General features: G+C 41.0%; 1 protein-coding gene across 5 annotated transcripts in view; it reads right to left on the bottom strand.

Annotated features, from left to right (window-relative positions):
• LOC102958353 (WASH complex subunit 2-like) overlaps nucleotides 1-12,364 on the bottom strand; it is a 61,620-nt gene that overhangs the window by 42,554 nt on the left and 6,702 nt on the right. For 4 of the 5 annotated variants that reach the window (XM_042961312.1, XM_042961314.1, XM_042961315.1 and 1 more), the window contains exons 4-8: nucleotides 9,184-9,246; nucleotides 6,625-6,798; nucleotides 3,677-3,770; nucleotides 2,814-2,872; nucleotides 1,517-1,564 (exon numbers count right to left, since the gene is read on the bottom strand). In XM_042961312.1, the coding sequence (XP_042817246.1) occupies nucleotides 1,517-1,564; nucleotides 2,814-2,872; nucleotides 3,677-3,770; nucleotides 6,625-6,798; nucleotides 9,184-9,246 (438 nt within the window). Of the gene's footprint in view, nucleotides 1-1,516; nucleotides 1,565-2,813; nucleotides 2,873-3,676; nucleotides 3,771-6,624; nucleotides 6,799-7,399; nucleotides 7,460-9,183; nucleotides 9,247-12,364 lie in introns of those variants that run through there. The other variant, XM_042961316.1, reaches the window with a different exon arrangement.

Below are 12,364 nucleotides of genomic sequence, written 5' to 3'. Positions count from 1 at the left end.
GATTACTTCAAAATCAAATCTTTAAAATTTTTTTCAAAATAAGCAAATAAATGTCTGAATGTATCAACCATATTAGTATGTTTTATAGAAATAAATATTCTCTAAAGACTGATTATTAAATCACCTCTGTGAATGGAAAATACAACTACCAACCAAAAGGGACTAAATCCTTCATTTGGTAGTTGAAAACGTTTGTGAAAAAATATGCCCCAATTAGGAAACTGAAGTGCAAACTGGGACTATCTCAAAATACCACTGTACGTATATTATGTTAGCAAAAATCACAATCCCAGTGCTGATAAGATTATGGGAAAATCAGTATGCATGATAAGTAATGAGAATAGTATCAAGAGCCTTTACTATAATTCTACATTTTACTATAATTCTCATTCCTAAGGAAACAGTTCACATAAGCAAAGGATTTCTGCATTTGGAAATATATTCATGAATGCACTACTATCTCAAAAATAAAATCCTAGAAATAAACTATTTCCCATATAAATTTAGAGACTACAAAAGAGTCTGTAACTAAAAAGAGACTGTCGTCGTAACAGTACGCTTAAAAACACAGAGTTCACAAAGCAAATTATAAAGGTAGTTTAAAATTGTAAGAAAACACTTGTGATACATTAAAATTGCAGAAGATAAACTATGCATATTGTGAAAAAAATATGTCCTTAGAAGGGTATACAAAAATTAAGACAGCTATGGTACAACTGTAGAATTAGATATTCATCTTTTGAGTGTTCCTTAACCTTACTGCTATATTATCCCAAATTTTAAAATACAGGAAGAGGATTCAGGTGAAATAGTTCAGTTTGAGTAACTGGGCCTTCCTTTTTAGAGGCTCTGTTTCCCAATTTTTGTTTTTCACTTTTTTGTTTTCTAAGAAAAATGAAGATAAAGTATAAAGCAAAATTGAAAAAACAAAACAAAACCCAAGACGGTAGTTAACTTAAAAACATGAAATTCTTGGGGCACCTGGGTGGCTCAATTGGTTAAGCATCCAACTTCAGGTCAAGTCATGATCTCACAGTTCATGAGTTCAAGCCCCACATCAGGCTCTGTGCTGACAGCTCAGAACCTGGAGCCTGCTTTGGATTCTGTGTCTCCCTCTCTCTCTGCCCCCTCCCCTGCTCGCGGTTGCTCTCTCTGTGTCTCTCTCTCTCAAAAATAAACATTAAAAAAATTAAAAAAAAAAAAAACACATGAAATTCTTGAAAGAAAATTAGCTTACTAATCCTTGCTTTCTCATAAGTCATTCTAAAGTAATTTTTTTTATTTTTTTATTTTTTTTTTAGTTGCAATGTAATTAACATACAGTGTTAACATCAGTTCCAGGTGTACAATAAAGTAATTCAACAATTCTATACATTACTCAGTGCAATCCCCTTCACCTCTTTCACCCGTTCCCCAACCCAGCTCTCCTCCAAAGTAATTTTAGCATATATTTAGTATATATGCTATGCTTCGGTTAAAATTTAAAAGCAAAGTCACTTCAGTTCATGAGCCTTACCCGGTTTTGGTCATTGTCACTATGAGTGGCAAAATCTTCATCTGACTCCTTTAGGGGGAAAAAAAGCTGTGTTGTTAATACAGAATTTTGTCACAAGCACAGAAATGACCTCAGGCCTAAGTCTCCAGGGCACATCTATATTCGGTCTCTTTGTACTGATTACTGGTCCCCTGAAGTATCAGGGCGCAGATAAGGTGGACAGTAGGCAGTATCACCAAGAGTTGTTCCAGCTAACGTGGAACTTTTGTAGTTAATTTAAACATCTCTAACAATTTGCTCATACCTATGTGCGCTACCATTGCTAACCTCTGAATTTAAAGTCAGAGTGGCACATTTAATTAATTAAATTATCAAAAGTTGGTTTGTGTGATTTTACACTTTGGACTCTCCACTCTCTATATTCCACGTAGCAGAACTACTTCATCAGGCCCAGTAGGGGACTATCAGTGTTTCCTACCAGGAATTGGGTGAAGAGTTGCATCAATGGCTAAAGGCACAGGAATTCAGCTAATGACCGTCACTTACAGCCAGATTTTTTAGGAAACCCTTATGTCCCACTGTGAAGTGTTTTGCTTGCAGGGCCAGTGGCAGGAGGGCAGGGGAGGGGGAATGTAGAAATAAGAGAAAAGGAGAAGAAAGGAGCATGCATACAATATTGTCTCCTTTTAGGAATTAACACTCAAGAACTGCTCTTCAAACATCAGTAACAAATATTCCGTCTAAAGGAACAACCCCAGATACAACAGTGGTCAAGGTCCACAGATGCCAAGGTCCTAGAGCAGGAGTCAGATCATGCTCTGTGGCTATGAAGATGCTAGGACCAGCAGCAAAGTGAAAATGTAAGTGGATGCTTTAAGCATTCTTCTGGTCTAGGTTTTATAGTAAAAAAAAAAAAAAAAGTTTAAAATATGGTCTTTTCCCCTACAACTACTCAAAGATAGAACCAGGCAGATTCTACCAAAATATCCAAGGTGCCCCCCTTCAAAATATATTGGCAGGAAGAGGCTTTGGTGGGGAGGAGGGAGGAGGGAGGAGGGAGGAGGGAGGAGGGAGGAGGGAGGAGGGAGGAGAGAGAACAGTAAAAGGGATTAAAGCAGTTTTCCTTGCTTTTGTACACAAGACAAAAAGGAAACTCAGTCCCAAAAGGGGGGTGGGGGGAACACAGAATATGGTTTTACTATCGCTGTTAAAAAAATCTGTGCAAAGAGATTGCTAATTCACAAACATTTATTTAGCTTGCTAAACACACCCTAAGGTTCTTGCCCACCACGACCTGGAAACACCACGAAGCCCTTACCTCTTCTTCATTCTCTTCACTGTCTGCAATGCTGCCACGGTCGCTGCCTACTGACCCCTCTGGTTAGAAGAAAGATAAAGGGTTATCACCCATATTAATAATAAAACATCCTTAGTTCCCTCTTAAAATCATAAACCACCATACATCAGCATCACCAAGATTTTGAGAAAAGAACCTACACAGACTAACTGTAATTAAAAGTATCTTCACTATAGTGAGGGATAAAACATCTACAGAGTCTTAAAAGATCTCCCCACAAGATACTTATGAATTATAAAAAAAGTTAATGACCAAAGGAAAAAACTGGCCTGTATTCTTCAAAAATGTCAAAGCTGTAAAAAGCAAAGAAAGGCTGAGAAATTATATCAGACTAAAAGAAGACCAGAGATTTGACAACTATATGCAGTGAGTGATCCTGAACTGGAGCCTGGGCCAGAGGAAAAAAGAGCCTAGCCTATAAAGGACACAATTGGGACAGCTGGCAAAATTTGAAATACAACTGAGGATTAGCTAATAGTATTACATCCAGTAAAATTTCCTGACTTTGATAACACACTGTGGCTATATATGAGACTATTTTCAGTTTCAGAAAGTGTTTTCTATACAGAAATATTCTGGAGTACCAGGGCATGATGTCCGCACGATCTCTCTCAAGTAGATTCAGAAAAAAATATTATGTATATATAGAGAGAAAGAGCAAACAAATGTGATGGAATGTTAACAACTGGTAAACCTGGGTAAAGGGTATAGAGGAGTTCTTAGTACTATTCTGACAACGTTCAGGTAGGTTTGAAATTATTTTAAAATAAAAAGGTAAGATATAAATGTTAAAGGTAATAAAAATATTTGGTGCAAAAGAATACCTTCACTAGACAGCTCTCCGAGACCTACATCTTCCTGCTCCATGAATAGCTTTGACCCAATTAAATAAGGTAAAGGACGATCAATGTACAGATCCTGTAAACAATGAAAGGTAATAGCCATTAAATTTTCAGGCTGAAAACTAAGTTTTCCATTTGACATCTTGTTCCATGTGACTACCCCAAACAAGTGACATAATGAGAGCGGAGAATAAGAAACACAGCAGGATTCAAAGTACAGAAAACAAAACAAAACCAAAAACAAAAAAACAAAACCAAAAAACTCACTGATTTTTTCAACGTTTTTTATTTATTTTTGGGACAGAGAGAGACAGAGCATGAACGGGGGAGGGGCAGAGAGAGAGGGAGACACAGAATCGGAAACAGGCTCCAGGCTCCGAGCCATCAGCCCAGAGCCTGATGCGGGGCTCGAACTCACGGACCGCGAGATCGTGACCTGGCTGAAGTCGGACGCTTAACCGACTGCGCCACCCAGGCGCCCCGCACTGATTTTTTAAAAAGTCAAATCTTAGGTAAAAACAGCAAAGTAAAGCTAAATCACACAGAATCTCCCTTCTCAAGTGCCTAGTTACATTAAAAATGGCAGAGGCACACAAAAAGTTTACCAGTAGTAACCAAATAAGGGTTACAATTTCATAGTAACATGTTCAAAAGGAGGACAAAGGAAAGAAACTGAAAGTTCTGGCCAGCTTTGATACATCCCAGCTCTGCCTTCCTCCCCTAAAAAGCGGCGCTCGTGAGCAAAAATCAACCAATCAACTAACCACTCTTGAGAATCATCAATATTAGTCCTAAATTTGGAAAGAAGCACACTGAGGAAATAACCCAACTGCTTTTACAGGACTGTGGGGGGCAGGTGGGTATGTCCAGGTTTGGGGGTGGGAGCAGGTGTGGACCAGCAGCGGGACTCCTTTACATCGCATCAGAGCAAAGAGAAGGCTGGAACAGAGCACAGAAAGCATGGGCTAGATGAGGAGAAATAGAATAGCAACTATGCAAGTACCTCTGGTCAACACAATGAACTAAAGGCACACATCAAAAAGACTGAGAACCTGTCTGGGAGAAAAAATCACCCAAAGAAGAGAATAATAATATCCCCCAGCAGCACCCACTGCATAACTTAGAAAAGTGAAGTTGGTAAAATTAAGACCAGATTATAAAACAACAGAATGAAATGAAAGAGACAGGGTAGAACGGAGTACCTGTTGGACAGCCTTCCATTCCAGTCCTCAACTTAAGTCCCACCCAAGATGCTTACATTAAAATTTAAGTTCAAGAAAGCACTCCAGGGGTGCCTGGGTGGCTCAGTCAGTTAGGCTTCCGACTTGGGCTCAGGTCATGATCTCACAATTCGTGAGTTCAAGCCTGCATCTGGCTCTGTGCTGACAGCTCGGAGGCTGGAGCCTGCTTCAGATTCTGTGTCTCCCTCTCTCTCTGCCCCTCCCCTAACTCGATCTCTGTCTCTCTCCCTCTGTCTCTCTCTCAAAAATAAATAAACATAAAAAAAAAAAAAGTAAGAAAGCAAGCAAGCAAGAAAGCACTCTACCCCAGGACCACCTCCCCTCTCCACAGGAAAGGCTGACTTATCCTTTGTAAGGTAGGACATTTGGCCATCATCTCTCTTCCCTACTGAAAAGACCCTGGGGGTGCAGGAGAAAACAATTCTGAAGTTTAACACAAGAGAGAATTTGGGAAGGTTAATGTAAAAGTTAAAGATGTGGGGCGCCTGGGTGGCTCAGTTGGTTAAGCGGCCGACTTCAGCTCAGGTCATGATCTCGCGGTCCATGAGTTCGAGCCCCGTGTCGGGCTCTGTGCTGACCACTCAGAGCCTGGAGCCTATTTCAGATTCTGTGTCTCCCTCTCTCTGACCCTCCCCTGCTCATGCTCTGTCTCTCTCTGTCTCAAAAAAATAAATAAACGTTAAAAAAAAAAAAAAAAAAAAAAGTTAAAGATGCAACAGCAACCAATTCAGTGCAAACAAAAGAGAGTGCTACTGGGCGAACCACTTACTCAGGAGGCATTCCCAAGTCCTCCAGTAGAAGAGAAAGGGGTGTACAAGCTGGAACTAGCAAGCGTGGCCCAGGCAATACATCACCCAGGGTCCACTGCTGACTGCCAAATCCCTACAGGAAAAGGCAAGCCAGCAAGTATACCAGTGCAAGAGGAACAGCCCCAACACGGTACAACACCGCAGGCTCAAACTGGAAGAGAAATGTGAGGCGAAACGAACGACAGAAGATCTTGGCTCTGGGGCATGTTCCAACCCATAAAGCACTTGTGTGTCACAAGGACTCTCTCTCAAAATCAATACAGCAACCTTCTATGTTTACCTCTGCCTGGCTGTGCTGCCCCAAAGTCTCCTCTGCAGATCTGAGATAAAGTAACAGGAAAGCAGTAACTATATTCACGGCTAACAGTCTATTCGTGGACGCTCACAGCGGCTTTATTCATCCTAGCCAAAACCCGCAAACAACCCAAATGTCTTTCAGCACTTGTGCCGTCTCCCCAGCACAAGCTACAGAAGTTCACGTTCCCAACAATCTCCTCATACTTCCAAACCCAATTCGGGTCTCATCTGTACCCTCATTTCCCCAGCTAGAAGCAGTTCTCTCCCAGAGCACTTATGACGGTGACTCATGTAGATGTCTCCTCTCTCCCACCAACTGGTCATGCTATAATAGGCATTTGGAGAGTAGGAGCCATGCCCTGCACCTCTGTACTCCCCTGCCCTGGCACGCTGCCTTGTACCTGCTGGGTGCTCCATCAACGATCCGGTAAAGCAAGTGTTTCTAACGGAGTCAATGTGAGACTGCTAAGTACCATACTTACTTCCTAAAAGTCAAGCCCATGTCTTACTAATTCTGTACCCAAGTAAAGTGCCCCAAACACAGCAAGTGTAATAACAAGTAACATGAACTGAACGTCCTTACCTTTGGTTCAAGGATCAGTTCCACCCGTTCATTAGCATCATCTTCTTCTGAGTCTGAGTTTCCTGCTTTTATATCTAGTTGTTCAAATGCGCTGTCCAATACTTGTAAACCATAGTTCACAGCCTCCTGAACCTTAGGAATCAGATCTACTTCTTTCTGTTCCCGGGTCTTCTCCTACAAAAAAATACTGTTCAGTACAGATCTCCAAACTATTGATACTGCCCTAATAAAACAAAAAGAAATCAATTACAAATGTTAACAAGTCAGACTCTGCTGAATGCCTTGACAGACTTTGGAGTAAGTTTTAAATCCCCAGTTTGTCACTTTCTGGACATGGATCACACTACCGAAGGTCCCAGAACTCCCTGTTCACCATCTATAGCAACAAAAGCACTACTACACTATGTATGACAGTTCGGTTAGGTAACCTATGTAAACATCCCCTGTGAATGGGATGTCACAAGCCCTCCAGTGGCACCCGACTCCCCTACCACTGGAGGAACAAAGGGCCCAGACTTTCAGGTTCACCATGACTGGATCCCACTAACCTTGGTTAATGGGCCTTGGGACAATTTCAGAAGTTAAAACTGAGAAGAAAGGGACTCCAGCCAGAGATGTCATCTTTCAATTGGTGAAAATAAAAAAACAAAAAACTAGTAGTTATGGCTATTTATAAATGTGTTTCAGACCAACAGAGGGTCAGTATCATTTCCAACTTATCCTGTACACCATCCGAGAACAATGCCCCCACCAAAAGTCTGTACATATCACCAACCTGCTGAAAACACTCCACAGGCCTCCGTTTCCTACAACAGCAGCTGTCAGTGACAGTCCCCTCACACACTCAACTGTGTCATCAGTTGTGAGAAATATTGAAAAAAGAATTTAGTGTCATTTCCCCTCTTCACAAATATTCTAGAAATTGATACATAATTACAGAAGGAATCAAACCATACAGTGCTGTTGTAAGGGACAAAGGGAAAACTCTATGAGTTTTTTATACTTTTACCTCAAGTATGGAAATCCTTCTAATCCAGCTTTTTTGTTCTGGCTGCATCTTTTTTCCACTGTAGTATGCTTGGTTCTAGTTAAATAGCTAATTCTGCACTAAGTGTGTGAAAACAGGTTTGTGAAATAATTACATAGGGGCTTTTTAAAAATAGTTCACTAAATACTCATCACTTCAAACTGAACCCTGACTTGGTGTAACCAAGTAACCACAAACCACTGCATTTACATGGTCAGCAAATCTTTTGAGTTAATCATTAAAAACAAAGTAACTTTTTTTTTTTTTTTAACCTGGGAATAGGCAGAACTGTAGCTGGTTTCTAATATCCTATCCTAACAGCTTCACATACATAATAGCTATTGATGAAGTACCAACTTTCTCAAGTGATTTATATTTTCTCTTAGAGCTGAGTCAAGGCTACTCCGATTATGAACTTACATTCCAGTGCTTTTCTAAGGGGGAGGAAAAGAATACAACTTCTGCCAGAAGGCTAGAAAGTCCAGAAGGTCTTATCTATGCTTTGGCCCATGATGTGACAACACCCAGGAAGAATGTTTATGTATCCAAAACATGCGAAGGCCACAGAGATAAAAAGATAGAAACTGCTGCCCCTCGACTCCTTAGCCTGGTTTATGAACCCACCACTCACTTCCTTTTCCTTCCTCCTGCTGACCACCAATATCTTCCACTATCATTGTCTGTAAAATACCAGGCACATCCCCCAACTCTGAACTTAGTGCATGGCATTCTCTCTCTTTTTTAAGGCCATTTCGGCCTTAAAATCTGGCCTTTCCTTCTTCACCGAGCTAACACCTTATCCTTGTAGGTTCTCCTTGCTTATACCACTGAGCTCTTCTCATCTGATCTTCCAGAACAGTTAGCAGCTCCAACATGTTATGTCCTACTGCTCCAACTAAGACCATAACTTCTTGAGGGTCAAGTATGTGTTCAAGTTACCAGCTCCCTGCAATCTTTCTGGAGTCAGTAAATGTTCACTGCACATTCTGTGCTCTCTGGGCTAACACATCCTGCAGCAAGCTGTGCACTAAACCAGCATTCACCTCAGTCATTTACAACTGGCAGGAGTCAATGGTGTCATAAGACAATAGGGAAGTATGGTCTTCAAAGAACTCACAACGTACAGCCCAGTCTGTGGTCTATTGTTGTAGAACCCTCAAGGTCTATTGTGTAGAACCTCCACATTTGGGGGTGGAGCAAGGAGAGGCAGGGAGAAGGAGGAGAAAGAGCAAAAGAAGGGAAAGAGACAAGAGACCAAGGGAGTCAGCCAAACATAAAACATTATCTGGCCTTTTACAGAAAATCTCCTGCACTCTGCTCTGATGCCAGACTTCAAAAACTTTACATATTTCTTAATACACTACATTTCAGAAACAAACCACAGTTCCATTCCTGGGGTGTCAGGAGCAGCCCTTCCCATTTGCCCCAGGAACCATCCTTCTGCCCACAATCCCCCACCGGCCACATTACAAATTTCCACCACTTTCTTCCCTAAGTCAAGAACTCAACAAAGAGGGATCTAATGAAAGTACCTGTTCTGCTTTTTCTGTCTCAGCCTTGAGTATCGGCTCCTCCACTTCTTCATCGTATACACGCTAAATAGGGAAGCAAATTCATTTTTAAATGGTCAAAATATCATTTGGAACGAATCGTAATATAAGAATTCAACACACAATAAAGGCAGACACAGAAGAAAGGATTACTCAACAAATGACTGAGGCTATTGGTCAAGGACAAACAAGCAAAGAACAGTAGTTAATTCACCAAAAATTAAATTTAAAGACATACAAATGACTGGAAAACATGAAAAAAGCTCCATCTCATGTTGACCAAAGAGTCACAAAAACAATGAAGACTCCAGTTTTCATACCTTTTGGCTTCACCTAACACTTAACGCTGACAGGGCAATGACACACATACTTCAATGAGAGGCTACGGAAAATGTCAACTGGTAGAACTCACCTACTAGGTAACAAGAACTTTAACATTCTGAGCAATGGAAATGGTAAAAGTTATTCCATCCTGTTGCTTCAAATGGTTGATAAGCTCTTATTATCCCACTTATATGAAAGCAGACAGGCCGAGCCCACCAAGGATTTGCCAGAAGGCCAGGCATTCCGCCCATACAGCATGGGCAGGCAGGCATCTCTTTTCCAAAACAGAGCTATGGCAGGGCACCTGGCTGGCTCAAAACAGAGCTAGGGCTCCAGTACCTCCTTGTGATTTCCTTTACTTTTTAACTGTTAAAAAGAAGACATGGGGACGTGTTCTAAGAAGACTTATTAGAAATCTGCAGTATTTAAGATTGTGATCCCGGCACACAGCAGATAAGCATAATAAAATACAGACGCAAGAAACTGATCTGCATTTACACATAAGGCTAATTTTACATTCATAAAAACACAAACATAGATACACATACGTTCACACATGTAAGTAAGTGAGGAAAAGAACTGTACAATAAAGCTTACCTATATGGGGGAAAAAAAACAAGGTAACACTCCTATCCCATACTTCACATATAAGCACTCATATACATCCATCCAGATCTACACTCTCCACGTAAGAATAAAAACACAGAGGTACAAAGGGGCCCTCACCTAAAGTATTTAGAGCTAAGATAAAAAATGAGGAGTTGGTGCCTTTGAAGCAAACGGAAAATTCTTAAAGTCTGCTAATGCAGAGATGCCTGGGTGGCTCAGTCGGTTAAGCGTCCAACTTCAGCCCAGATCATGATCTCACAATTCGTGAGTTCCAGCCCCACGTTGGGCTTTCTGTCGTCGGCACTGAGACCGCTTCGGATCCTCTGTCTCCCTCTCTCTCAAAAATAAATAATAAAAACATTAAAAAAAAATAGAACTCATTTAAAAAAGTCTGTTAATGCAGGCTGGTGCATATTATTAGCATTTATGGTTATTATCTGTTCTTTTCTAGACATGTGAAAAATTTCATTAAAAAATTTATATTAAAAAATCTCTATCAAGACTTAAAATGCTTAATAATTATCATTAAGAAAAATGCAGTCTGCAAATATGTACGTATAGGAAAGATCAAAGTTAAAAAAAGAAGACTAGGGGTGCCTGGGTGGCTCAGTCAGTTGAGAATCCAACTTTGGCTCAGGTCATGATCTCACCACTCTGTGTGTTCAAGCACCGCATGGGGCTTTCTGCTGACAGCTGAGCCTGGAACCTGTTTCGGATCCTGTGTATGTGTGTCTCTCTCTGCCCTCCCCTGCTCACGCGCTCTCTCTCTCTCTCTCTCTCAAAAATAAACATTAAAAAAAAAAAAAAAAAGACTAGAGGGGCGCCTGGGTGGCTCAGTCAGTTAAGCATCCAACTTCCGCTCAGGCCATGATCTTGCAGTTTGTGGGTTCAAGCCCTGTGTAGGGCTCTGTGCTAACAGCTCAGAACCTGGAGCCTGCTTCAGATTCTGTCTCCCCCTCTCTCTGCCCCTCCCATGCTCATGCTCTGTCTCTCTCTGTGTCTTAATAATAAATAAACGTTACAAAATTTGAAAAAAAAAGAACACTAGAAAAATATGTCAAAGTGTTTAATGGTTGCTTAATTTGGAGAGGTGGAATTATGGTTGACTTTTTGTGGTTTTAATTTCTTACACTTTGATATTTTTTATCTATGCCAATCTCTCCTACAAGTGTTATTACTTTTATAACAAGAAAGAAAAAACTTTGGGGCGCCTGGGTGGCTCAGTTGGCTGAGCATCCAACTCTTGATTTCAGCTCCAGTCATGATCTTGCAGTTCATGGGATCCAGCCCTGTATCAAGAGCCTGCTTGGGATTCTCATTCACTCTCTCTCCCTCTCCCTCTCTCCCTCTCCCCAAATCGTTCTCTCTCTCAAAATAAATACATCAACTTTTTTTTAATGTTTATTTTTGAGAGACAGAGAGACACACACACACATAGCGTGAGCAGGGAGGGACAGAGAGAGGGAGAGGGAAACAGAATTTTAAGCAGTCTCCAGGATCCAAGCTATCAGCACAGAGCCCAATATGGTGCTCGAACCCACAAACTGCAAGATCTTGACCTGAGCCGAAGTTGGATGCTTAACCGGCTGAGCCACCCAGGCGTCCAATAAATAAACTTGGAAAAAAAAGAAAAAACTTACAGGCCAATGTCTGCATGGGAAATGGACTTAGAATTTATATGCCAGTATGTTGGCAGGCACCTCTCCACCATCTGAAATTTCAGATGCTGCTTCTTTTTCCATACTTTAAAAAAGAACTATAAAGAGCAGAAATTTGGAGGGGTTAATTTTCAAAGACAGGGACAAAAAAGTAAATAGGTCTTAAAATTGAGATTTTCAGACATGGCACCTACCAAAGTCACTTCAGGTTTTAAATAGCGAGACCATTTAAACTAAAAGGTTGAGCTTCACGCTCATGACTGAATAGCTCCAAAGTCCTACTTTTTTTTCTCCTGCTCTCATTAAAAACTACCTCATGAAACATCAGTAGCCTGTGGCTGGAGGCCACACATGACCTCTACGAAACCAACCAGCAAACACACGAGACCCATGGGATCTTCCAAGAGTGATAAGAACTATGGATCTCAAGTACTCAGCACACAGCAGACAATCCGCACTAACTTCCTTCACTGTGACCAGGCTAATCTCACAGCTTCATGTGTTTTTTGATCATTTTTAAATCAGGTAGCCATTCCCAGAATTGTTAAACATCTCAAATATTTTCCCTCAAA

This window comes from Panthera tigris, chromosome D2, assembly GCF_018350195.1.
Source record: "Panthera tigris isolate Pti1 chromosome D2, P.tigris_Pti1_mat1.1, whole genome shotgun sequence".
Classification (NCBI taxonomy): domain Eukaryota; kingdom Metazoa; phylum Chordata; class Mammalia; order Carnivora; family Felidae; genus Panthera; species Panthera tigris.
This window is presented reverse-complemented; position numbering and strand designations above follow the sequence as displayed.